Below are 27,227 nucleotides of genomic sequence, written 5' to 3' on the forward strand. Positions count from 1 at the left end.
CATGACAATCAAACAAGTCAGATGGGAAAAGCCAAGTTCGGGTTGGGTGAAGCTCAATATCGATGGGTCTTTTGATGCTTCTTCAGGTTCTACTAGTGGAGGAGGTCTGATTAGAGATGACTGGGGCAAGTGGGTTATGGGCTTCACTAGAAAAATTGGCAAAGCGAACAGTTTCATAGCTGAAATCTGGGCCCTTTGCAATGGTCTTCTCTTGTGTAACCAACTAAACTTGAATGCTATTATGGTTGAGCTTGATGCCAAGGCACTAGTTGATGCTCTCAACAACCCCTTTTATGTAAACTCTATTATTTCCTCGCTTTTTGACGATTACAGGCGATTAGCTGCACAGATCCCCTATCTAAGCATCAAGCATATCTATCGTGAGGCCAATAGGTGTGCTGATCGCTTAGCTAACTTAGGCAGTTGACAATCTTTAGATTTCTTTTCCTACCCTTGTCCGCCTGTGGACTTAAATCCCTTTGTTGCGGCTAATTGCCAAGGGATGTACTTTAACAAGCTTTGCCCAATTCTTTTGCTTTCCCGTTAGTTCTTCTTAATGATAATTCTAGGTTACCCAAAAAAAAAATATTACTATTTTGACAGCTCACAGGACACACGTTAACTGCAAAATAATGCTGGTGAATTTGATATTTTTGCCGCCGCCACACCACTTTGCAGGAAAAAACGAGTCCGAGCAACTAATCCCCAAGACCAAGAGTATTTAATTACAGACACTGCTGAATTCTGCTCCATTTTTCAGTAGCTTCCAAAAGACAATTTTGTCTAATTCTTTCATGCCAGCTCTAAGTACTTTTTCTCTCATTTATTGAAGTTTTTATTAATGTAGGACCCGCATAGGCAAGCCTTAACAAGCACGTTGCCTATTTTTTTTATCATGGTCAAAGTCCTATTTGGACCGAAAAGGCCCGCTAAATTAAAAAAACAAAATAATGCTGGTGAATTTGATATTTTTGCCGCCACCACCACCACTTTTGCAGAGTAGGTGAGAGTTTGGATAGTAGAATGAAATTTTCAGTTTGACGTTCTGTGTGAGTTTTATATACTGTTTATAAGACCCGTATTTACGATTTTTTTAAAAAAATTGGATCATATAATATTATTTATATATTTAAAAATTATTTTATTAAAATATTTTTTATTTTCTAAAATCAAGTCCTGGATAACAATCAATCCTAAGGGTATTTAATTACAGACACCGCTAAATTCTGCTCCAATTTTCAGTAGCCATCACAGGTAGTTCATTCACTTACCACTTTGCAAAAGCAAAAAGCCCTTTCCCTCTTCCAAACTCTCTCAAAACGAAACGCCTTTCTAGCACAAACCCAAAAACTACTCTGCATTCTTCCTTCAAAACCTTCAAACCCATTTGCCAAGAAACCATCCGATCCTCCCTCTCCCACTCTCTCTCTTGCCAAAGTAGTAGTGATGACTAACAGAGCTTGTTAGTTAGCTTGAATTCTTTGGCGCTCAAAATTTAAAAAAAAAAAAAAAATGGCTCTCGAAGATGAGCAAGACGCCAACACTTTGCAATGGGAAGTGTCAGTAACGTTGTCGTCCAACCAACCCGTCATCGGCTCCGAAATCTTTACCACTGAAACCAAACTTGTCAATTCATATCATACAATTGGCTCTCTCCCACCGCCACCGCATTCTTTCGTTTACACCTGGTTCCTCCTCTTCTCTTGTTCCAATTTTATCTTCTTCTTTCGATCTTTTCCTCCTTTGTTTTCTTTATCTCTTATAATTTCATTAAAAAACATGTGCTTATATGTTTACATGTTCCTTTATGCGTAACTCTCTGTTTGGTTGCGGAGGCAAAAATAAATAAATAAATAAAGAAAAAGGAAGTGAAATATTGAAAGACTAGTAAGCGGTATTAGACAGACTTGAGTGGATTCTTGAAACCAAATGGACCATCAACACTTTTTGTTTGTTTGTTTGTCTGTTTTTGTTTTGTTTTGTTTAGTTCCATTGCCTGTAAGATGGTTCAATCTCTTAGACATTGAGTTCTGTTTGGTAATTGAGAAAACTTTGACAACAAACCAAAATGAAAATTTGGGCTGTCCCCATTTTTGGTTTTAGGAAAACAATTTGGGCTGACGTGGGTAGACTTTTGATTTCTTCTTCTTCTTCTTCTTCTTCTTTTCATGATTCAATGTTGAAATTAAGCAATAAGAAGCATAATGTACAAGAAAAATGGACATTTGTTTTGAAGAACAAAATAACATGGTAGCATAGCCATATAAAGGCTTTGTTGTATGGATATTGTCCTCAAATCAGTAAAGTGTGAAAAAGGGACTTTCTTTATCATCACTCTCTCATTTCTATCTTTAATTTCTGGAATTGCGGTATGGTGTTTGTCAATGCTATCAATCGGATTTTAGTATGGAGGGAAGCAAAAAAAAAAAAAAAAAAAAATTCTTCTTCTTCTTCTTTTCATGATTCAATGTTGAAATTAAGCAATAAGAAGCATAATGTACAAGAAAAATGGACATTTGTTTTGAAGAACAAAATAACATGGTAGCATAGCCATATAAAGGCTTTGTTGTATGGATATTGTCCTCAAATCAGTAAAGTGTGAAAAAGGGACTTTCTTTATCATCACTCTCTCATTTCTATCTTTAATTTCTGGAATTGCGGTATGGTGTTTGTCAATGCTATCAATCGGATTTTAGTATGGAGGGAAGCAAAAAAAAAAAAAAAAAAAAAACTGTAACAAATTCAGTGTTAAGTTTCATGGACTGCAACCAATCATTGCTTCATTTTTCAGTGTTAAATAACATTCTTTTCCTCGCACCAAAAGGTTCCTTTGAAGGTAGTATTTTTTGTCTGTGTTAAAACGCATGTGTTGACACTGAAGTTTTTGTATTAAAAGAGGCTGTACGGTAGATGGTACAGTAGCATTGGTTTTTAGTTCATTAGTTGAATGATGCATGGTGGTCTTTCAATTATAGTAACTAGTGAGTGCCAAAACTTAAATTTTTAAATTCTTACATATGTATAGGTATCGACATAGCATTCCTTGTTCTGTACACCATCATAAATTGGCTACTGTTCAGTGCACCTCTTGTGACAAATTGAATGCATCAATTGAGAAAAGCTACCATTGCTCTTCAAAGTGCTTCTCAGATGCATGGAATAAACATAAGAAATATCATCATTGGGCAGCTCATGCTGCTAGAAATAATTCAACTGGCAATCAGCAAGATGTTAAGAAACTCAGGAGTTCTGGCTCTTGGCCAAACTTAATTGATGGCTCAGTACTTGATGAGAATGCAATAATGGTGGAAGAAGATAACATATGGATTAAGGTGGGCTCCTCAAATACTTATGTACCCACACTGTATGATTGTGATTTTAGATTGAGGCTCCATTCTGCAGCGGTAGACTCTTCACTGGGTACTCATTTGTCTCTAGATAATATTGTAGTGACTGATCCTGTGATTAAACCTTCTCATCCTCCTCGAAAAATGATCCATCTGCAGAACACTTTGAACTCGAACCTTAAAGCCCAATCTTCTAATGATGTAGTTTTTAGTGTGCTGACCTATAATATCCTTGCTGATTCGTTGTCAATTAATGCTCTTGGTTACTGCCCAAAATGGGCTCTTGCATGGGAATACCGTCAAGAGAATTTGCTCGAAGAGATCATTAAATATGATGCAGATATACTTTGTCTTCAGGAGGTAATTTTTTTTAACCTGTGTATCTGCATATGTTTTCTGGAATATTTAATATGAAAAATGAATCTAGTGTGCCTGGTAGGCTGGTAGCATACTGCCTTTTTTTCTTTATATATTGTTCCTTGTTTATGTGCAGGTACAGTGTGACCATTTTGAAAATTTCTTTGAGCCTGAGCTGAAAATACTTGGATACTCAGTTATGTACAAGAAAAAAACTGGAGCCGGGGTATGGTTGAAATCTGACTTGATTACATTCATTCATTTGTGTAGGACATTTGTACTAAACATAAATCTGTTGGAAGGTTGGATGATTTATAATCTGAAGAAGAGGTCTATTTGGGTGTTCTTAAAATGATTAATTTGTGGCAACTTTGAAATAGCAACCCAATTAACTGTCTAAATTTGGGAGCAAACGTACTTTTGTATGTGCCATACATGTTTCTAGAACGTAAGTAGTTCATTTCACATAAACCGGTTTTTTCTTAACATCCATATATTAGCTATATGTCAGAGACAAAGAACAGAGGCTAGCTTTGTTTCTTTTTAGTTGATGAGGGAGGTTGTTTATGCACTGATACAAATTGAAGAACTGTAACCATAAGTTGACAATTTGCAGATACAATTCTCATCAATTACATTTGTAAAATCAACAAAAATATGTGTGTATATCTATCTATCTATCTATCTATCTATATCTATATCTATATCTATATCTATATCTATATATATATATAGATATATTATTTGTAGAAGAGCTATAAGTAAAGCTTTGAAATTTGGAAAGTTTGACAAAATTTAACTTGTTAGGGCAAGATTGGAGGGCAGTTGCCTGAAGAAGTGCTTCTTGACCCTATTGATTTCTTTGCTTCACATTGTAATTTTGTTGAACAGCATCCCGTGTTGTAGTAGCATGACTTTCTTGTCTTGATTTGTAGATTGATAGTTACTGATGCTTATAGTTTGCGTTTTCTTTCTGTTAATAAAATTGTTAATTACTTGAAAACTTTTCAAGCTGACATTTCTTTTTTCTTATCAATAGAATTCACCATAAGAAGTCTTACCCCCTAATTGATATCAGATATATTTAGTTTATATTATTACAGATATTTTTATTAGTAACTTGTTCTTTGTAATGATCTGATCTTAGGTATATTTAACACATGGAAATTGCTATTTGACAAACCTAACTAAACAACAGTTTAATATTTTAACAAGAAATGTTAAACCCCTATCTACCCTATCTTGACCTAACCCAGTCATAAGTTTAGCTACTTTCAGTTAATTATGATCTTGCTTTCATTTATCCAAACCGTGGCTTAACTGTACATGTATGACAATTAATTCTTGGATTTAAAATTATAGAAGCATGATATTTTTTTTGAAAAAAAAAAAATTTTAAAGTAATAATTCATTGAAAAGTGCGGAAAGCGGGGAAACCCAGCTATATATACAAGACAAACACCGGAAATTTTTTTTTATAGAAAATCTAAGAAATCAAGCAGCAAAGTAAAAGCAAAGCAATCAGTTGCAGCCATCTAGTCCAAAAGCAATAGCTTGAAATTATAAAGTGAAAAAACTTGATCTTCAATGATTCAAAAGTGTGGGCATTTGTCTCTCACCTTAAGCACCATATGAGGTTGGAATGGAGTGAGTAGTAAATGATCATGGGTGTAAGAAATTTAATGAAATTCAGCCCTTGCTGAGAAATGGCAAGGAATTCTATCCTTAATCAATTCCAAGGCTAAACTCTAAAAAGATTCTGAACACTTCACTTTGATTGCATTGATGATTAGTTATTAGAAGTTTCTTCTCATTGATGGACATTTGACTTCCCAAACAGTATGCTCTTCTAAAGAATAAGTATGGTGATGCACATTGTAGCATAGTTGCATTTTATGTAAATTTCTGGTTTGTTTACTTTAAATATAAATTTTGAACAGCCTAATTAACCACACCACCTCCCCCCCAAAAAAAAAAAAAAAAAAAAAAACTGTAACAAATTCAGTGTTAAGTTTCATGGACTGCAACCAATCATTGCTTCATTTTTCAGTGTTAAATAACATTCTTTTCCTCGCACCAAAAGGTTCCTTTGAAGGTAGTATTTTTTGTCTGCGTTCAAACGCATGTGTTGACACTGAAGTTTTTGTATTAAAAGAGGCTGTACGGTAGATGGTACAGTAGCATTGGTTTTTAGTTCATTAGTTGAATGATACATGGTGGTCTTTCAATTATAGTAACTAGTGAGTGCCAAAACTTAAAATTTTAAAATCTTACATATGTATAGGTATCGACATAGCATTCCTTGTTCTGTACACCATCATAAATTGGCTACTGTTCAGTGCACCTCTTGTGCAAAATTGAATGCATCAATTGAGAAAAGCTACCATTGCTCTTCAAAGTGCTTCTCAGATGCATGGAATAAACATAAGAAATATCATCATTGGGCAGCTAATGCTGCTAGAAATAACTCAACCGGCAATCAGCAAGATGTTAAGAAACTCAGGAGTTCTGGATCTTGGCCAAACTTAATTGATGGCTCAGTACTTGATGAGAATGCAATAATGGTGGAAGAAGATAACATATGGATTAAAGTGGGCTCCTCGAATACTTATGTACCCACACTGTATGATTGTGATTTTAGATTGAGGCTCCATTCTGCAGCGGTAGACTCTTCACTCGGTACTCATTTGTCTCTAGATAATATTGTAGTGACTGATCCTGTGATTAAACCTTCTCATCCTCCTCGAAAAATGATCCGTCTGCAGAACACTTTGAACTCGAACCTTGAAGCCCAATCTTCTAATGATATAGTTTTTAGTGTGCTGACCTATAATATCCTTGCTGATTCGTTGTCAATTAATGCTCTCAGTTACTGCCCAAAATGGGCTCTTGCATGGGAATACCGTCAAGAGAATTTGCTCGAAGAGATCATTAAATATGATGCAGATATACTTTGTCTTCAGGAGGTAATTTTTTTAACCTGTGTATCTGCATATGTTTTCTGGAATATTTAATATGAAAAATGAATCTAGCGTGCCTGGTAGGCTGGTAGCATACTGCCTTTTTTTCTTTATATATTGTTCCTTGTTTATGTGCAGGTACAGTGTGACCATTTTGAAAATTTCTTTGAGCCTGAGCTGAAAAAACTTGGATACTCAGTTATATACAAGAAAAAAACTGGAGCCGGGGTATGGTTGAAATCTGACTTGATTACATTCATTCATTTGTGTAGGACATTTGTACTAAACATAAATCTGTTGGAAGGTTGGATGATTTATAATCTGAAGAAGAGGTCTATTTGGGTGTTGTTAAAATGATTAATTTGTGTCAACTTTGAAATAGCAACCCAATTAACTGTCTAAATTTGGGAGCAAACGTACTTTTGTATGTGCCATACATGTTTCTAGAACATAAGTAGTTCATTTCACATAAAACCGGTTTTTTCTTAACATCCATATATTAGCTATATGTCAGAGACAAAGAACAGAGGCTAGCTCTGTTTCTTTTTAGTTGATGAGGGAGCTTGTTTATGCACTGATACAAATTGAAGAACTGTAACCATAAGTTGACAATTTGCAGATAAAATTCTCATCAATTACATTCGTAAAATCAACAAAAATATGTGTGTGTATCTATCTATCTATCTATCTATATCTATATCTATATCTATATTTATATATATATTATTTGTAGAAGAGCTATAAGTAAAGCTTTGAAATTTGGGAAGTTTGACAAAATTTAACTTGTTAGGGCAAGATTGGAGGACAGTTGCCTGAAGAAGTGCTTCTTGACCCCTATTGATTTCTTTGCTTCACATTATAATTTTGTTGAACAGTATCCAGTGTTGTAGTAGCATGACTTTCTTGTCATGATTCGTAGATTGATAGTTACTGATGCTTATAGTTTGCGTTTTCTTTCTGTTAATAAAATTGTTAATTACTTGAAAACTTTTCAAGCTAACATTTCTTTTTTCTTATCAATAGAATTCACCATAAGAAGTCTTACCCCCTAATTGATATCAGATATATTTAGTTTATATTATTACAGATATTTTCATTAGTAACTTGTTCTTTGTAATGATCTGATCTTAGGTATATTTAACACATGGAAATTGCTATTTGACAAACCTAACTAAACAACAGTTTAATATTTTAACAAGAAATGTTAAACCCCTATCTTGACCTAACCCAGTCATAAGTTTAGCTACTTTCAGTTAATTATGATCTTGCTTTCATTTATCCAAACTGTGGCTTAACTGTACATGTATGACAATTAATTCTTGGATTTAGAATTATAGAAGCATGATATTTTTTTGAAAAAAAAAAATTATAAAGTAATAATTCATTGAAAAGTGCGGAAAGCGGGGAAACCCAGCTATATATACAAGACAAACACTGGAAATTTTTTTATAGAAAATCTAAGAAATCAAGCAGCAAAGTAAAAGCAAAGCAATCAGTTGCAGCCATCTAGTCCAAAAGCAATAGCTTGAAATTATACAGTGAAAAAACTTGATCCTCAATGATTCAAAAGTGTGGGCATTTCTCTCTCACCTTAAGCACCACATGAGGTTGGAATGGAGTGAGTAGTAAATGATCATGGGTGTAAGAAATTTAATGAAATTCAGCCCTTGCTGAGAAATGGCAAGGAATTCTATCCTTAATCAATTCCAAGGCTGAACTCTAAAAAGATTCTGAACACTTCACTTTGATTGCATTGATGATTAGTTATTAGAAGTTTCTTCTCATTGATGGACATTTGACTTCCCAAACAGTATGCTCTTCTAAAGAATAAGTATGGTGATGAACATTGTAGCATAGTTGCATTTTATGTAAATTTCTGGTTTGTTTACTTTAAATATAAATTTTGAACAGTCTAATTAACCACAACCCCCACCCCTGCCCAAAAAAAAAAAAAAAAAAAAAAAACCATAAAGATTTTATGTTTAGATATATTTAAATGTCAGTATACCATTTTTTTTTTATCATTTGAAAAAATAAAATTTACTTATATGGTTGCAATTTATGGAGATGGAACTTATCTTGGGCTTTTTATGTTTAAATATTTTTGACACCCATCCATGCTTGCATTATCTCCTCTATATCTATAATAAATGTTTCATAGATCAAGTCACAGAATATAAAATTCATTAATTTTTTTTTATATGGTCACTCAAATTGAATGATGATAAAATTCCTTATTTTTCATTACATTTAGCCACACATCTCTTCAAGTGTATCAGGAAAATCAAATTATTAGATTTATCTTGCAGCTTTTTACGGCTGAGTCTGAAAAATCAACAAATCATGGGTGTGCAACATTTTACCATAGTAAGCTGTTCAAAGAAATTATGAAATATGAGGTGAAGAAACTGTAATCTGTGTAAATAAAATATGGTATTTAACTATTTATGAAAGGGCTTAATGACTCTGAAATGTTTATTGTAGCTTGAGTTTGATAAAGAGGCATCATCAGTGGTTAACGCTTTGGAGCCTAAAATCAGATTCAAAGGCAGCCATCGTCTTACATCAAAGGTGTTAATCTCTTATGTAGTCTTCACTGTGCTCTATCTTCTTAAATCTCTTGTTTCTACATAATCTGTTCCTTTTGTCACCTTTTTTTTTTTTTTTTGGTTTTGCAGGACAATGTTGCACTAGTTGTTGTATTAGAATCACTACAAAATGGCAGTAACAGGGATGCCTTTCAATCTAGAATATGCGTGGTACTGTATGTTTTTCATCTCCAACAGCTTTGATTCGCTAATTCTCAGAATGCTGACGCACTCATGCCTTTTATCACCAGGCAAACACCCACATACATTGGAGTAAAGGTCATGAAGATGTAACATTATTTCAGGTACTATTTAATATTGTTAGATTATGCCTCCAATTCCTAATTTAAATGGTTTAGTCTTCATTGGTGTGGAAAAAAAGGAAAATAAAATTTTCCTTATTGAAGAAGTAATTAATTTGGTATTCCATTTCGATCAAGAATTAGAATTGGCGTCTTATAAATAGGCATTGTTGTGATAGTTTGGTGGCTTTTGCCAAGGGTCCTCCCACATGGAGAGAGGAGAAGAATTTTTAAAGAACATGAGTGGGTTTCTTTAAAGAGTAGTTTAGTAGATTTTTGGGGTTGAATGATATCCATGTATGTGTGTTGAGATTTTGTTTGTTTTATTAGTGTGAGAGAATTATTGAGGTTTTGGGATTGAATTTGTGTGTGCGGTTTGTCAATTAGTTTGTATTTGTGAGAGATTTTATTTATGTTTGTGAGGTTTGTGAGTGGTGTTTTTGTGAGTATGTGAGTTTGGTTTGTGAGGTTTGGTTAAGTGTGGTTGTAATCCGTAAACTTGAAAGTAGATTTCGATTGGCATTGCCCGTGGTTGTAGTTTTGGAGTTAACCAAACCTCTTTAAACATTGTTATCTTGCGTTGGAGTTTTATTTTTGTTTGTGTGAAAAATGCTTCCGTTAACCCCAAATCACAAAAAAAATGTAAATCTCTTCCTTGTATACATTTTGATTCGAAAAAAACTATATTGATTTGACTGCTTCTTCTTTTATGACATAAGGTTGCGCACCTTGTGAATGGACTCGAGAAAATTGCCCAGTCACAACAAATTCCTCTAATAATTTGTGGGGATTTCAACTCTCGTCCCGGAAGGTATGTCTTTTGTTACTGGCAAAGTGGCTCACACTGAAAAAACTTTGAAGTTGCTCATGAGCAACATTATTATTATTATTATTTTAAAAAAAATGGAAGAAAATTTGTGTTCACCCTATACTATTTTTAGACCTTGTTGGTCTTTGTTTTAAACGATCAAGAGATTATTATCTGCTTTGATTTGCCCATCATGATTTAGTTTCCTTGGACATTGATTTTCCTTCATTTGATGACTCTAATAAATGGTAAAAATGACAAAAATGAAGAAAATATATGATAAGAAATCATATTTACTTTGATTTCTTTGGAGCTTTTCAGCCAAACAAATGAATCCTTTTTTTTTTTTTTTTTATANGTATGGCAACTGTTTTCCTTTTGAATTTTTTGGGATATTATAAATGCCCTTGCTATGTTTGGATTATATTCATTGTTTCTTGACAATTAATATGCTGGTGGATGGTGTGGTTGTTGGTATTTTGTAGTCTTTCCATTTCAATGTTATTATTGCTGTTATCTACATGCTGTGAATACTATACTATTGTCAGTATATTGTTATTACTGTATTATATATTAATCCATGAAAATTTCTATTCCAGGTTAGTGCATATTCATCTTTCTTACATTCAGATGGGGTTGAGGAATAACGGAGGAAGATGAATAGCCAAACCAGTGAGCCTGCATTTACCTACTTCTCGGATAAATCCTTTGGCACCTTAGATTACATATTCTACACAGGTATTCTGGATGTGATTTGTTACCTTACATCATTTTATTATCTACCAAGTGTCCAGCCGGTTAATAATTTGGTTTGCATTTAAGACAATTTCCATCTCATTGGAATATCAATATTTTTAAATAATCTGATTTGCATTGATGACAACTTCCTTCTTGTTGAACATTTATATTTATCTAGTAATTAGGATTTAGGAAACCTTACACAATACTGTGAAAGAACATTTGCAATTTGTGCTCTCTAATTACAAGAAGCGAGTTTCTAAAAGATGGCTTGGAGAATGACATAGGACGAAACCAAAAATCTCACAAAAGCCAAACCCCAACTACACCTTAAGATCTCTCCCTCATTTAACCAAGGATACAACATAGGAAAAAAAAAAAGGGCTAGCTACATATTTATCTAATATCTCCAAAGTCTAGTGTAGATAGAGACTCAAAGTCCTTAACCAAATAGGATACATTAATCTGCCCGCACAAGAGAAATGAAATAGAATACACCGTTATTAGCTTGCTATGTGGTATTCCTGATACACTCGAATAGGAAAAGTCCACCGACTTATAACCAAAGTCAAGCCACATCACCAAATCTCCACATTACTTGAATTTGATTAAAACTTGCAAATGAAACTCTATACAAAATGAAATCCTTCAGCGCCTCCACCAAAGCCCGTAGGGCTATCATTGATTGCAAACCCAATAAAATCCAAATGATGCTTGAATTTGTGGAAGGTAGTGTTTTGTCTCCCTATTGAATACTAATGTTACTTTTAGTGGTTATAATGTAATAGGTTTAGATGTCATTTCTCTGAACCAAATGAAATTTTTTTAGCCAAAAATTTGCCTATATGGATGATTTTAGTATCTCGCTAGATTTTCTGGTGACATTTTTACCATGTTTTGTACATTTTTTGCATGTGATTGATATGCAATCAAACCTATTACTTGGGATGCATCGACTGCTAAACAAAATAAAAGTATTCAATTCCATTTATATAGTATATAATCATTGAAATGAGTCTTATCATGTGGCTGTATTGGGCCCATTTAGATATCAAAAACAAATTTAACTAATTATCTCCTAAGTGATTCTGAAGATTACTTCTCTTCAAAGAAGAATCTGTGCTTTTCATATCTTAACTGATCATCTTCCCATGCCATCAAATGTTTTAATGCTTAGTTTTGAATATAAGGAATGGCCATGAAAGCACCTGTTTTCCTATTTCTGGGATATTGAATCTTTTGCAGCGTTTGAAACGCAAAAGAGAGACTGACATCCTCTAAATATTCTCAAATTTGTTTTAGTTTGATCCTGTTCACTGCAAATTTTCAGGCTGATTACTCTGCACCCCAAGGGGCCTTGACCTTGAAATCATATATTTTGGCATCTAAACAGACTTAATTTATTCCAGCTTAAATTCTCTTTCTTTTTTATGGTTGCAATGATTTTTTTTTTTTTTTTGAACTTTGTGGGAGATATCCTCGACCTTGAGTTCATGTACCTTCTTTCTTTAGGTGTCTAAACAGAAAATGGCCTCTTAATTACTGGAATTTGAACTATTTGTAAGTATGTTTAATTTTGTTCCATGCTTATTTTGCTACTAACCATATGATGCTTCCCATCAGATAACAGTTTGATTGTTGAAAGTTTGTTGGAGCTTGTTGACCGTGAAAGCATTGATAGTAATGGTATTCCATCGCCTGCTTGGCCGTCAGACCATATTGCCCTGATTGCAAGTTTCAGACTACGGCCACCTTCCCACCAGGGATTGAGCCCACCACCTTTTCCTCTAAACCCCTGGCACTTAGCAACACTTAACTGAAGGAAGAGTGGGAGAAGTGAAGAGTGTGAGGAGCGAGGAGCAATGGGAAGAAATGAGAAAGGAAGAGAAAAGAAAAAAGAAGTTATTTAAATAATCTGACCGGTGTGAACACAAATAAAATAAGGACAAAATTTAGTTATAAAATTGGTTGTAGCCAATGGTTACAACCTTACTCAATATCTTTTTATTGGAGGTGAATTTTGAACATTTCAACATTGGATTACATCTTCTCATATCTTTCTATTAGTTTCTTCTATATATCACCTGTGCCATAGTCTTGTTTCTGCCCATATATCCACCCAAACCTTCACCATGCAGCTCTCTAATAATCTGCTTTCTCCATGAACTTTTGGGGATGCATAATTGATTACCCTGAAAGAAGAAACCATCCTAGATATATATACTATTGACGGCAGTATGAGTTTGTTGACACTTATTCCAAATATCACCAAAATCCTTATTATTCTCATATAGCTCTTTGAGGTAATCAAATTCTACAACTTCAGTATGTAGTATGGTCAACAAAGATGCTCGCCTGCTAAGCGCATCTGCCACCTTAATCATGACAGTAGACTTGTGCTTTAATGTAAAATGGAAGCGATGTATATAAGCTACTCACTGTGCATGCATCTGGTTAATGCTAGCTTGGCTGATGATGTGCTTCAATGCTCGATGATCTGTATATAATTCAAACTCCTTCTAAATCAAGTAGTGCTCCCAATGCTTAAGAGTTCGTATTACAGTAAAAAACTCCAGTTCATAGGTTGACCATTTACTTCATGCTTCACAAACTTTCTCATTGAAGAATGCTACTAGTTTGTTGTCTTGTGAAAGAACAACGCCTATCCTGACCACAAATGCATCACACGCTACCTAAAACACCTTATCAAAGTTGGGTAATGTCAAAACTAGAGCCAAAACTGGAGTGGTTGCTCAACTTCTCCTTGATCAAGGCAAAACTCTATTCTACTTCCTTTTCCCATGAAAACCTCTCCTTCTTCAAACACTCAGTAATAGGGGTTATTATGCTACTAAAATCTCGAACAAACCTTTAATAGAATGTTGCCAGCCCATGGAAGCTTCGTACATCACTCACTATCTTTGGGGTTGGCCGTTCTCTGACTGCACGGACCTTGTCTTCATCAACATGAATCTCATACACCAGGAGCGGCGCTAGTCTATATTCAGGGGGTTCAAACGAACGCCCTAACTTCAACAAAAAAAAAAAATTATATATATAATTTTTTTTTGTTAGTTTAATACTTTTATTTATTTTTAAAAATATTTTTGCACACTATGAATTAAATTTTGCACCTTTATTACAAGTATTTCAAACTCGAAGAGTAAAAAGTAAGTGTTTGTGAATTGTAAGTGTCACTCTTTTTTATAAATTTATATTATGTTTGTGAGTATGTCTAATATTAATTGTGTGCATTACTTTTTATTATAATACTATTTGTGTAAATTATGATATGTGGGGCCCGTGGGCCTGATAACCTCGGCCCATCGCGTAATAGGCCCAAGGCCGGCGCCGAGGAAGACTGACCATCCAAGGCTAAGTTGGGGAAAGCCTTTTTTTTTACCCACGCTGAGGACCTCTTCGTCCTCGGCATACTAAGGACAATTTTTGGGAAGGGACAAGCCCAGAGCAAACTGTCACATTCACACTTAATGCGTTCACCTAACCCCTCTGACCGCATTAATGGGAATATAACCCCTTAGCAGGGCAACGTTGATCAGAGTGAACCACTTGAGTACTGATAAGGCCCCTGATGGGACGGACGGCCAGAAGAGAGGCGAATGGATGATCAACAGATGGAAGAAGGAGATAGGAAGATGAAGACTATATAAGAAAAGCAAGTAAAGGAAGAAAGGAGGGGGGGAAAAGGAGAAGAAAAGGGGCTCCTCGGCCATAGGCCAAGGAGCGTCCCCCCAGTTGTAAATAAACTCTAAGTATTTTTTAATGAAAGAGAGTTCATGCTTGGTGAACGACAGCCAGCGCCTAAACCTTTAACCCACTCTCTACAAATTTATTGTTTGGGCTTGTTGGGCTAAAAACCCATTCATATTCAGGGTCAAATCCAAATTGAGCCCCTACAATTGGCGCCGTCTGTGGGGAGGATTAGAGTGCTGGTTGGCGCACCAGGCGATTGTTCTAAGTGATCGTTTTACAGTAGGTTGGTGAAGTAAAAAAAAAAAAAAATTAGAAGATTTGACAGCGAAAAGAGAGATCTTGATATTATTTCATAAATAGAAACAGTACAAATTACAATCAGAGGCTCAGACAGGCGTGTTTCACAAACAAATTTACAAGCTAATCCTACCAGCTAGTTCTACAATCAGAGGCCCAGGTGGACCCGCCCTAAAAAGCTAGCCAGAGGGAAGTGTCAAGCCGTGCTTTTATTGGCATAAAGAGAATGGGAGAGCTTGACACTAAAAGCAGGGAAGGGGGAGGGCCAGCTTGTTTCAAGGCCACCAACAACTCCTTTCTCGGAACGGCGGAACTGGAACAAAGAGAGGAGCAGATGCAGGGGCTCCGGGACACCTTCCCCCATGATGTTCCCTTAATTCTCTCTAATCCTCACGAGTGTTGGCCGTTGGAGACGGCAACACTCGAGCACCGCCCATGATATGAATTCGCACGCCTTCTTCGTCGGGGGTGCGCTCCGAGGAGAGACGTTAGGTACTTCAACAACATCCCTCCGGGCCACCTTGTATGGCGCCATCGGGGTTACGCCTAGATTCTGCTGCACCGGACGCCCAGTGGGAGCTGCGGCCATAACGACTCTTGGCACGGATGTCCTTACACCCGCCCAAAGCCGCCCCATATTTGCCAACTCCAGTCACAATTCCGGCGGGGTTGTTAAAAGGGCTTGGGGAGCTGAAAGGATGTGTATTTTTCTGTTTGTGTTGGGAGGTTCATGGATTGTAGAGAAACTATCCCCCCACCTTATATAGGGGATGAGGGTTGGTGAGAATTAATTCATGCAGAATTCGAAGAGAGAATTATCAGCTGGGCTAATAATGAAGCTACCAATTTCCAAGGAGCCCGTAGACCGTTCGACTCGTGTTAATTCACGAGGACATTAATGAAGGCGCGTTTCGCACACCGAAGCGTCAAGCGCGGAACACGAACGGATAAAGGGCGCTTCATAAATGAAAAAGATGGGGGCTCGAGCTGGAGGCGAGATCAACGCCACGTGTAAAGATCATAATCCGACCCAAGGAGGAATCATCTCTAATAAAGCGGTCCGACGACAAACCCCTATTTACAGAAAAATAGAAGTGGTAGACAGAGCCAAGGTATTGCATGGTCCTCGGACCCAAGCCTATGGTAAAACTATTCACACCATTATACCTGGGTACTAGACAGAACTAAGGTATTGCATGGTCCTCGGACTCAAACCTATGGGGAAACTAGATACTTACAGAAAAATAGAAGTAGTAGACAGAGCCAAGGTATTGCATGGTCCTCGGACCCAAGCCTATGGTAAAACTATTCACACCATTATACCTGGGTACTAGACAAAACCAAGGTATTGCATGGTCCTCGGACTCAAACCTATGGGGAAACTAGATACTTACTGAAAAATAGAAGTGGTAGACAGAGCCAAGGTATTGCATGGTCCTCGGACCCAAGCCTATGGTAAAACTATTCACATCATTATACCTGGGTACTAGACAGAACCAAGGTATTGCATGGTCCTCGGACTCAAACCTATGGGGAAACTAGATACTTACAGAAAAGTAGAGGTACTAGACAGAACCAAGGTATTGCATGGTCCTCGGACTCGAACCCATGGAGAAAATAACTATCTGGAGAAAAACCAAAGCTTTACCTAGAGTCAAGCTATAATACGGTCTTTAGATTTATATTTGAAGGATAACAGATGACTTTATGAGACTAACTCCAGAATAGGATACCAATATCGAGCAGAATATTATAGTAAAGCAAATAAAAGAAAATATCTGTAGTTAGAAGCAAAGTATTAAGCATTCAATTCAAACAGAAAGTATACAATTTCCTTACAACGCCACTGAGGCAAGAAACAAAATGAAATAAAAGAGAAAATAAACAAAATTATCCTATGTCGTGTACCAGTCTTCCCAACTCAGTAGGCAAATTAATTCGATAAGCAAGTCAAAAGGCTTTAGCCAAGGCCTAAGGGTTTTGTCTCGAAGGGTCCGCCGGAGGCCTCGCCACGTCTTGTGGTAGTTCCTCACCCTCGGTTCCAACTCCCCCCAACGTCCTCTGGGGTTCAACCTCCTTGGACGGTTGACCAGTTAAAAATATATCCTCGGCGGTCTTATCGTGACTCTCAACCGCCGGTAATGAGGACCCCTTCTCAGGAGCAGTAGGGGCAGTCTCACGAATTGCAATAGGGTAATATACCCTGTCCTCCCTCCTAAGGTCAAATGAGGCATCAACCCCTGCTTGGTTGAGGGCTTCATGCCAGGTCTGAGAACAGTAATGCCTGCACACTGCAGGAACTTAAGCCCGAAGAGTGGCTTCGGTCTTAGCCACCCCATCTGCGAAAGCCTCCTCCTCCGCCTGTTCTACAGAGCGCTCAGCGTCTATTTTTGCAAATACCGCCTCGTCTTTGGCTCTCACAGCCTCGTCCCTGGCATACTCGGCAATACCTTTCTCATGGATTGCCACGGTCAACTTTTCCTTCAGATAGGCAATGTCCCCTTTGGCGGTCAATAGTTGACCCTCAACGTCTTGCAAGCGATTGGTTTGATCCTCAGCTTGCTTCCTAGCCACGGCTAGGTCGGAGGCAGCAGTGTCCCTGGCCTTTGTCATCTCCTCTAGATCCTCGGTCGCCTTTTTTAGGTCGGCCTCCGATCTCTTGAGGGTATTAGCAGCTTCCAAAAACTTGTTACGCTCTTGCGCTAAGGCATTGCTCTGGCCATCGACCTCCTCGTCTAACCGGAAAAGAGCCTGGATAGCCTGCCAATAAAAACAAGTGACTCCGTAAAGAGAAAGGAAAGTACTAAGCGACAAAATTCGAATAAAGTAAATAGGTGCCAAAGAACCCACTATGCCTAGATATTTCTTAAGGTTAAGGACAACCTCTGACCTACTCATATTTCTTAGCTTGGCCATGTCAGTGGGAAGAAGAAGAGATTTCTCCAGGGCATCAGCTACGAGAGCCCCCTCGGCTCCTTGAGACTCCCGCATCGAGGCGTTATCCATCAGGGACTGATCATGGAGCATGGCAGCGGGCAGTCAGGCTTGAGCCTCGGACTGCTGGATGGTCTTCTTACCTTTCCGTTGACCACCGAGCTTCAGTTGCTTTGGAGGCCTGCGAAATCTACCCTCCTCGAGCGGGGAATGGGATTTGCTCCCATCCATTGGCTCCTTACCCTTGGAAGGTCTCTTCCTTTTCGGGTTATGAGACTCTGTCTGAGGGTCTGATACTGTGGGGACAGAGGATGACCTGGTTTGCACAGTTAAAATCTAGGGCGGAGGTGCTGGGGGCTGGGGCTGCGACTCTTCCGGTGCACCCTTCTTGGAACTGCCTTCGAGCAGGTCAAGAAGATTGGTTTGGGGCTGTCTTTTTAAACCCATCTCAGCCTGAGTACCAACTCTTAGGAACTGGAGATCGGCTTCGGACAAATGAGGGTCTCCTAGATCACCAGAGGGATCCTCGGACTGATCAGCTAGGTTGAAAACACTATATTCGTCCTCAGAAGAACTCAGTTCAACCACCTCCCTTGCCTTCTCAGATAGCCCTTCCTCGGCCACCGTTACTTGTTGGGATGAGGAGAGACCTGCTAGCGGAATGCCTTCAGGTATATAGGACCCTTCGAAAAATGCAAAACCGTCCTCCACCATGGTAATCTGCGTAAGCCGAGGGTCACGAGCTCTAATTACGTGCTTCGGGACTGGGAATGATTTCTGAGCTGGGTCGCATCCGAGGATTTGATGAGCAGCTCTGACCTGGTTATCAGTTTCGTTCAGGAAAAGGTCCGACCTAAGAACGGTTTCCAAATCCGCTTTGTTAACCAGGTGGAAATGACGTGCAAAGGCGTGCGGATCTACAAGAAGAAAAGTGAAACTCCTGTGGTTAATAAACCAAAGCAGATATACAGTTATAAACATAAAAATACTGAAACCTAGATTGTCTCCTACTTCGGATACCCTACCTGGCTCCCCCTCTACTGTTGGGCAATGAAAACCATTGTGCCACTCCCCCGACACTATTAGGAAATCTTGAGTCAACCCCTTATTGGAATCAGGAAGACACTGGATGAGACGAACCCTATCGTCCCTTGTCTTCATATAGTACGTCTTACCCCTCAGGTGATGAAGGTTGTAGCACCAGTTCACATCGTAGTGAGTCAGTATCAGCTCCATTTTCTCATTCAAGGTATCTACACACCCTAATATCCTAAATACATTCACGGCACACTGGGTAGGAGCCAGGCGAAAATGCCTAAGGTAATTGAGGGTCACGGGCCTCATAGGAATTCTCATCCCTCCCTCTACGAAAGCGACTATCGGGATCACGACTTCACCCTCTCTCCTCTTAATGTACCACTCCCCTTCTTCACAATACTTCAAACTCACATTATTGGGTATCCCATAGTCAACAATGAATTTGTTCATCATCTCGTCGGACTCAACCAACTTCTTAAACTTACCCATTCCCCAAGGACGACTAAAAGTTCCAGAAGAAGAAAAGGAGTAGAATCAAGGAAATTTGGGGTCACTGGAAGAAGAAGACTTACAGAAGTATGACGATTCTCTTCAGGTAGTGTGCAAGTTGAACTAGATTCAAATCATACGCATCAATGGTTGTAAGCGCGAAAATGAGGAAACCAGGCGGTTCAAATAGGTACTTATACTCCCCCTTAGGTTCCCCAAATGTAACTGCCTGCCCATAAAAGCAGGAGATCCCCACCGAACAATTACCATCACACCGTTGAAAGTGGGAAACGTGGTGCCGCCAAAATTTAATGTGGGCACACATTAAATTTTGAAACGTAAAAAACGCACATCGGGCAGTCGAAAAGTCGCCAGCATTAGCATGAACCGAAGTGGGGCGATTCGCCTAAAGGGCCCGTAGGTATCAAAACCCTCCTCCCCGTCCGAGGGAACTTGCAGCAGGGTTTTGAGGGGCTATTGTGGGGCTCGTGGGCCTGATAGCCTCGGCCCATCGCGTAATAGGCCTAAGGCCGGCGCCGAGGAAGACTGACCATCCAAGGCTAAGTTGGGGAAAGCCTCTTTTTTGACCCACGCTGAGGACCTCTTCGTCCTCGGCATACTAAGGATAATTTTTGGGAAGGGACAAGCCCAGAGCAAACTATCACATTCACACTTAATGCGTTCACCTAACCCCTCTGACTGCATTAATGGGGATATAACCCCTTAGCAGGGCAACGTTGATCAGAGTGAACCACTTGAGTACTGATAAGGCCCCTGATGGGACAGACGGCCAGAAGAGAGGCAAATGGATGATCAACAGATGGAAGAAGGAGATAGGAAGATGAAGACTATATAAGAAAAGCAAGTAAAGGAAGAAAGGAGGGGGGGAAAAGGAGAAGAAAAAGGGCTCCTCGGCCACGGGCCGAGGAGCATCCCCCCAGTTGTAAATAAACTCTAAGTATTTTTTAATGAAAGAGAGTTCATGCTTGGTGAACGATGGCCAGCGCTTAAACCTTTAACCCACTCTCTACAAATTTATTGTTTGGGCTTGTTGGGCTAAAAACTCATTCATACTCAGGGTCAAATCCAAATTGAGCCCCTACATGATATGTGTGGACTTTTGTGTATACAATATAAATCTAATATAAATTTATATAATTTAATAATTAGGAAATAGAAATGGTTTGTTATATGTGTGTGTATTGTTATCATGTTATAATAACTTTTTGTTATAAAGTTAGTAAAATTTAAGAAAAAAAATTATAAAGTTAATGTTTGTCCAAGCATTTGATTGGTTAAGTAAACACGTAGTGTATAATTTTATGTATAAATGAGTGTGATTATGTGCGTTAATAATTAATACAAAGCTAAGGAGGTTAGTTTAGTCATTTAGTTTAAAATATTTTTATAAAAAAAATAACAAATAGATAATAAAAATTGTATAAAAATAAAAATGTTAGATAAACTTAACAAAATAAAATAGTCATAGGCTCATAGTTACCTACATTGGTAATAGATACTCATAATGAATTATCATATAACAATTAAAAATTTGAGAATTTGTAGAAGAAAATTGTAAAATTTCATGTATTAATTTTTTTTATTGATAACTCGATATATTTAAGTTATTTTTTTATTAAAATTTTTTAATGACCCCCCTAAACAAAATTCTTGGAGTCAACGCTGTCATACTCTCTAACCACATAGCCTAAGAATAGTACCTTATCAGTCAAGAAGTTGCACTTCTTCAAGTTGATATACAATTCATTGGCCTACAACACCATCAATACTTTTTGCACATAATTATAGTAGGATGTTTCTATCATACTGTAAATCAGGATATCATCAAAATAAACTATCACAAACTTCCTAATAAATGGTTTCAATACCTGATTCATAAGCCTCATGAAAGTGCTGGGAGTGTTGGATAGTCCAAAAGGCATTACCATCCACTCATACAATCCCTCATTTGTTTTGAATGCTATCTTCCACTCATCTCCAGGTTGAATTCGAATATGGTAATACCCACTCTTAAGATCCAGTTTGGTGTAACACTTGGATCCACTCAGCATATCAAACATATCATCTAGCCAGGGAATAGGGAATTGATACCTGACTGTGATCTTGTTGATAGCTTGACTATCCACAGACATACCTTAATCTGCCCCTTGCTCAGAAGCTCATCCACTTGCCCCTGTAGAATCTAACCCTCTTAAGGATTCATCCTATAGTGCGACAAATTTGTAGACTAACTCTAGGAACTAGATCAATGCAATGCTAGATGTTGCGCATTGATGGCAAACCTTTGAAAAAAGCTCCTTAAACTCCTTGATCAATGGTTGAACTGTCTCAAGTATCTCAGCAACCTTCTTCGCTCTCCATCCGTCACCACTACTGTATAAACTTGTTTCATCTCCTTACACTCTTTGTCAAACTCATCCTCATTGTTGACTATGAGAAGAGATGGCTTTCCCTCTACTTTAGAAGTTTTGGGTGCACTACTATCCTTAATAGGACCAAGGATAATTTTTTTGCCATTCTTAAAGAACACATATACATTATCCTTACACCTATAAGTAGCATCTACATCATACTTGCCAAGGTCTACCTAATATTAAATGACATGCATCTATTTCAATAACTTCACAAACTACTTCATCTACATAGCATTTACCCATAGAAAAAGTAACACGACATTGTTGAGTGACAAGAGTTTCCATACCTTTTTTCATCCAACCTATTTTGTAAGGAGAGGGATGCTTTTCTGTCTTCAGTCCCAACTTGATAACCAAACTCTTAGATGTGATATTCTCCACACTACCACTGTCAATGATCAAATCATAGACCGTTCTTCTGATGGTGCAACGTGTTCAGAAGATCTCGTTTCACTGATCACTGTAATCCACCCTTGGTGTGAGCAACAACCTCTGAATCACTAAGGATCTCCCTAATAGCACGCATTCTTCATCATCTTGGACCTCATTAAGGTCATAGGCATATGGATCAACATCATTATACACCTCTTCACCGTCTTGTTTACCTTTTATCTCGCCCTCTTCAGCCACCACCAGATTCACTGCGGCTCGTTTAGGGCAAGTACGAGATTGATGTCTTGGTTCTCCACACCTGTAGCATTTATTCCCAGTTGTCTTAGCATAGGGGTTGGTGTTCACTGGTGGCTGTACGACGAAACCTACTACTGCCACTGTGGATTGGTTGACATCACTACTCTCCCTAACCACGGGCTATGATCGTGGTGTAAACATGGGCTGTTTACCTTTGTTGGCAGTGGAACTAAATGACTCTGAATTGTAATTGGAAAACTTCGAACCTACCCTGAGATGCTGATATTCTATTTTCTTGGCTAAGGTTACAGCCTTATTTAAAGTATATAGGGTTTGTAAGGATATCTGATCTCGGATAGACACTCGCAGCCTATGTACAAATCTGGATATTCATTGATCTTTAGTCTCTTCCAAATCATTGCGGTTTGCCAACCTGTCAAACTCTTCCATGTACTCATTAACTGTCCGAGTACCCTACTTACAATCTTGGTACTGTCTGAACAACTCCTGCTGGTAATCTGGTGGTAAGAATTGGTCTGCTATTAATCTCTTCATCTCCTTCATGATCATATCGAAAATTTTCTCTCACGGGTACGGTTTAATTGAACACGATCTTGCCAGGCAAATGCTCCTCCCTTCAACTTGTATGCCACCAAACACACTTGTTTATCATATGGAGTACCCATATAATCGGAAAACTTCTCAACCTCACTGACCCAATCCATATACTCTTCAATGGAGACATTACCATTAAAGGATGGTAACTCTACTTTCATATGATAGTCCCTCTACTCCTGATAATCTCAGCCATTATCCCTCGCAGGACCACGATGATTCCCAAGGACTTCTTTTGCATACTCTTCATCCTCACTATTCTCTTCTATGTAATCTTGCTGCCTATTCCAATTTGGACCATGATGTGAAGGGCCACGCGCTTGGTTATCACGTTGTTCCTTGTCATCATGATTAGGGTTTTGAGTAAGTAGGGTGGCAAGCGCTTCTTGAATCCAATTCAGATTCTATTGGGTTGAATCATGAAACTGTTAATTTTCATCACAAAAATCAAGGAACTCAACCCTAGTAAGGACTGTGTTGTCGACGTTATTGCCGCCGTTGTTGTTGTGGGGGTCACTGTCTCTCCGGTTAGCCATCAAACTAGGGTATGTCAAGACTCTGATACTAACTGACGTCGCGGAAGTATGAAAAAAGCACACACGATACTCTCTTGATAGAACAAAAACTAATTGTTAGTTTCTAAGTAGTAAACCTCAAATTCATAAGGGGTTCCTTGAATCCACAAGGTGATAAAAATAGAATCCACCAGAAAAAAAAAATTAATAAAAGTTTGTGTTTATTGATAATAGTCTAATTTGCCTCTGATAGCTACAAAACATATAAATACTGAGAAAAACATCAAAAACCTTAATTCGCACTAATTACGTGATTAGGTAACAAAATACAGTAATTTACCAAAAATGGCAAAGTTGAGTTAAATGCAAAATCATAAACTATTGACCTTAATAGTCGTCCCAAAACAAGCGGGACTTTATTTTGACTTTTGAGTAATAAGTTATTAAGGAAACAAAAATTACTATAAATGGAAAAATTGCAGTTTTTGGGGCCTAAACTGAGGAATTTGCTATTTTCATGGGATACCTCGTGAAATCACGACTATTGTTCAAAAGGCCGTTTCGCTTCAGCTTGCCAAATTTCACGCGATTCTGACTCCGATGCTCAAGATTTCTACTAGTGTCTTTTTGCTTTGCATGATGATTTTAGGTGCACGTGAGAGTCCAAAAAGGCCATGGCGGTTTGTTCTACATCACTATAGCTTACCCTTACAACACAATATAAACACTAATTGAGTAGTATTTATTATACACACTTCAATACGCACATTCTTTAGTTGTGTAAAAGTGTATGCATTAAGCTGTTTGCAATAATATTTATCCTTATCCATAAATTGCGCGATGGAATATTTACACAACTATATTTTTCAGGTAGGTGCGGTATTTTCAAGTTACACTATGAGAGTTTGGGGGACCAAATTATTGCGTTTTTAGATATATATATATATATATATACACACACATACAAACAGTTTCCATGCATCAGTCTTCTTTAAAAAAGCTCTGAATGTCAAGTGAAAAATTATACCATTTACGTAAAGAAACAAGGATTTAAATAAAGAGAGAAGCTTTTGTAAAAGCTTTTGTGAAAGTCTCATTAAAAGTTAAGTTGGTTCTTGTTAATATCAGGTTTAAACTTGATATTAGCATGCCGGTCATGGTCACAAATCCGAGTATCGGGTTTGGGGCGTGACAACAAATGCATCACACGCTACCTAAAACACCTTATCAAAGTTGGGCAATGCCAAAACTAGAGCCAAAACTGGAGTTGTTGCTCAACTTCTCCTTGATCAAGGCAAAACTCTATTCTACCTCCTTTTCCCATGAAAACCTCTCCTTCTTCAAACACTCAGTAATAGGGGCTATTATGCTACTAAAATCTCGAACAAACCTTTAATAGAATGTTGCCAGCCCATGGAAGCTTCGTACATCACTCACTATCTTTGGGGTTGGTCGTTCTCTGACTGCACGGACCTTGTCTTCATCAACATGAATCTCATACAACAGGGGCAGCGCTAATCTATATTCAGGGGGTTCAAACGAACGCCCTGACTTCAACAAAAAAAAAAAAAAATTATATATATAATTTTTTTTTTGTTAGTTTAATACTTTTATTTATTTTTAAAAATATTTTTGCACACTCTGAATTAAATTTTGCACATCTTTATTACAAGTATTTCAAACTCGAAGAGTAAAAAGTAAGTGTTTGTGAATTGTAAGTGTCACTCTTTTTTATAAATTTATATTATGTTTGTGAGTATGTCTAATATTAATTGTGTGCATTACTTTTTATTATAATACTATTTGTGTAAATTATGATATGTGTGGACTTTTGTGTATACAATATAAATCTAATATAAATTTATATAATTTAATAATTAGGAAATAGAAATGGTTTGTTACATGTGTGTGTATTGTTATCATGTTATAATAACTTTTTGTTATAAAGTTAGTAAAATTTAAGAAAAAAATTATGAAGTTAATGTTTGTCCAAGCATTTGATTGGTTAAGTAAACACGTAGTGTATAATTTTATATATAAATGAGTGTGATTATGTGCGTTAATAATTAAGACAAAGCTAAGGAGTTTAGTTTAGTCATTTAGTTTAAAATATTTTTATAAAAAAAATAACAAATAGATAATAAAAATTGTATAAAAATAAAAATGTTAGATAAACTTAACAAAATAAAATAGTCATAGGCTCATAGTTACCTACATTGGTAATAGATACTCATAATGAATTATCATATAACAATTAAAAATTTGAGAATTTGTAGAAGAAAATTGTAAAATTTCATGTATTAATTTTTTTTATTGATAACTCGATATATTTAAGTTATTTTTTTATTAAAATTTTTTAATGACCCCCCTAAACAAAATTCTTGGAGTCAACGCTGTCATACTCTCTAACCACATAGCCTAAGAATAGTACCTTATCAGTCAAGAAGTTGCACTTCTTCAAGTTGATATACAATTCATTGGCCTACAACACCATCAATACTTTTTGCACATAATTATAGTAGGATGTTTCTATCATACTGTAAATCAGGATATCATCAAAATAAACTATCACAAACTTCCTAATAAATGGTTTCAATACCTGATTCATAAGCCTCATGAAAGTGCTGGGAGTGTTGGATAGTCCAAAAGGCATTACCATCCACTCATACAATCCCTCATTTGTTTTGAATGCTATCTTCCACTCATCTCCAGGTTGAATTCGAATATGGTAATACCCACTCTTAAGATCCAGTTTGGTGTAACACTTGGATCCACTCAGCATATCAAACATATCATCTAGCCAGGGAATAGGGAATTGATACCTGACTGTGATCTTGTTGATAGCTTGACTATCCACAGACATACCTTAATCTGCCCCTTGCTCAGAAGCTCATCCACTTGCCCCTGTAGAATCTAACCCTCTTAAGGATTCATCCTATAGTGCGACAAATTTGTAGACTAACTCTAGGAACTAGATCAATGCAATGCTAGATGTTGCGCATTGATGGCAAACCTTTGAAAAAAGCTCCTTAAACTCCTTGATCAATGGTTGAACTGTCTCAAGTATCTCAGCAACCTTCTTCGCTCTCCATCCGTCACCACTACTGTATAAACTTGTTTCATCTCCTTACACTCTTTGTCAAACTCATCCTCATTGTTGACTATGAGAAGAGATGGCTTTCCCTCTACTTTAGAAGTTTTGGGTGCACTACTATCCTTAATAGGACCAAGGATAATTTTTTTGCCATTCTTAAAGAACACATATACATTATCCTTACACCTATAAGTAGCATCTACATCATACTTGCCAAGGTCTACCTAATATTAAATGACATGCATCTATTTCAATAACTTCACAAACTACTTCATCTACATAGCATTTACCCATAGAAAAAGTAACACGACATTGTTGAGTGACAAGAGTTTCCATACCTTTTTTCATCCAACCTATTTTGTAAGG

The 27,227-nt window shown here is 37.3% G+C and overlaps 1 protein-coding gene and 2 long non-coding RNA genes across 3 annotated transcripts; all 3 read left to right on the top strand.

The window, feature by feature from the left end:
* Positions 1-1,197: 1,197 nt before the first annotated feature.
* On the top strand, positions 1,198-10,402 carry LOC112030440 (carbon catabolite repressor protein 4 homolog 2). Its single transcript, XM_065761790.1, has 9 exons — positions 1,198-1,688; positions 3,026-3,332; positions 3,507-3,707; positions 3,841-3,930; positions 8,974-9,063; positions 9,149-9,235; positions 9,343-9,423; positions 9,504-9,557; positions 10,274-10,402. The coding sequence occupies exons 1-9, from the start codon at positions 1,513-1,515 to the stop codon at positions 10,400-10,402; spliced, it is 1,215 nt and encodes a 404-aa protein (XP_065617862.1). The 5' UTR covers positions 1,198-1,512.
* Positions 6,294-6,814, top strand: LOC136062581 (uncharacterized). The gene is made up of 3 exons (XR_010624306.1): positions 6,294-6,383; positions 6,574-6,670; positions 6,803-6,814. It is a non-coding gene; the product is annotated as an uncharacterized LOC136062581 (long non-coding RNA).
* Positions 10,403-10,767: 365 nt separating the features above from the next.
* On the top strand, positions 10,768-13,155 carry LOC136062580 (uncharacterized). Its single transcript, XR_010624305.1, has 2 exons — positions 10,768-11,100; positions 12,724-13,155. It is a non-coding gene; the product is annotated as an uncharacterized LOC136062580 (long non-coding RNA).
* The last annotated feature ends 14,072 nt before the right edge of the window (positions 13,156-27,227 follow it).

This window comes from Quercus suber, unplaced genomic scaffold, assembly GCF_002906115.3.
Source record: "Quercus suber isolate HL8 unplaced genomic scaffold, Cork oak 2.0 scaffold_429, whole genome shotgun sequence".
Classification (NCBI taxonomy): domain Eukaryota; kingdom Viridiplantae; phylum Streptophyta; class Magnoliopsida; order Fagales; family Fagaceae; genus Quercus; species Quercus suber.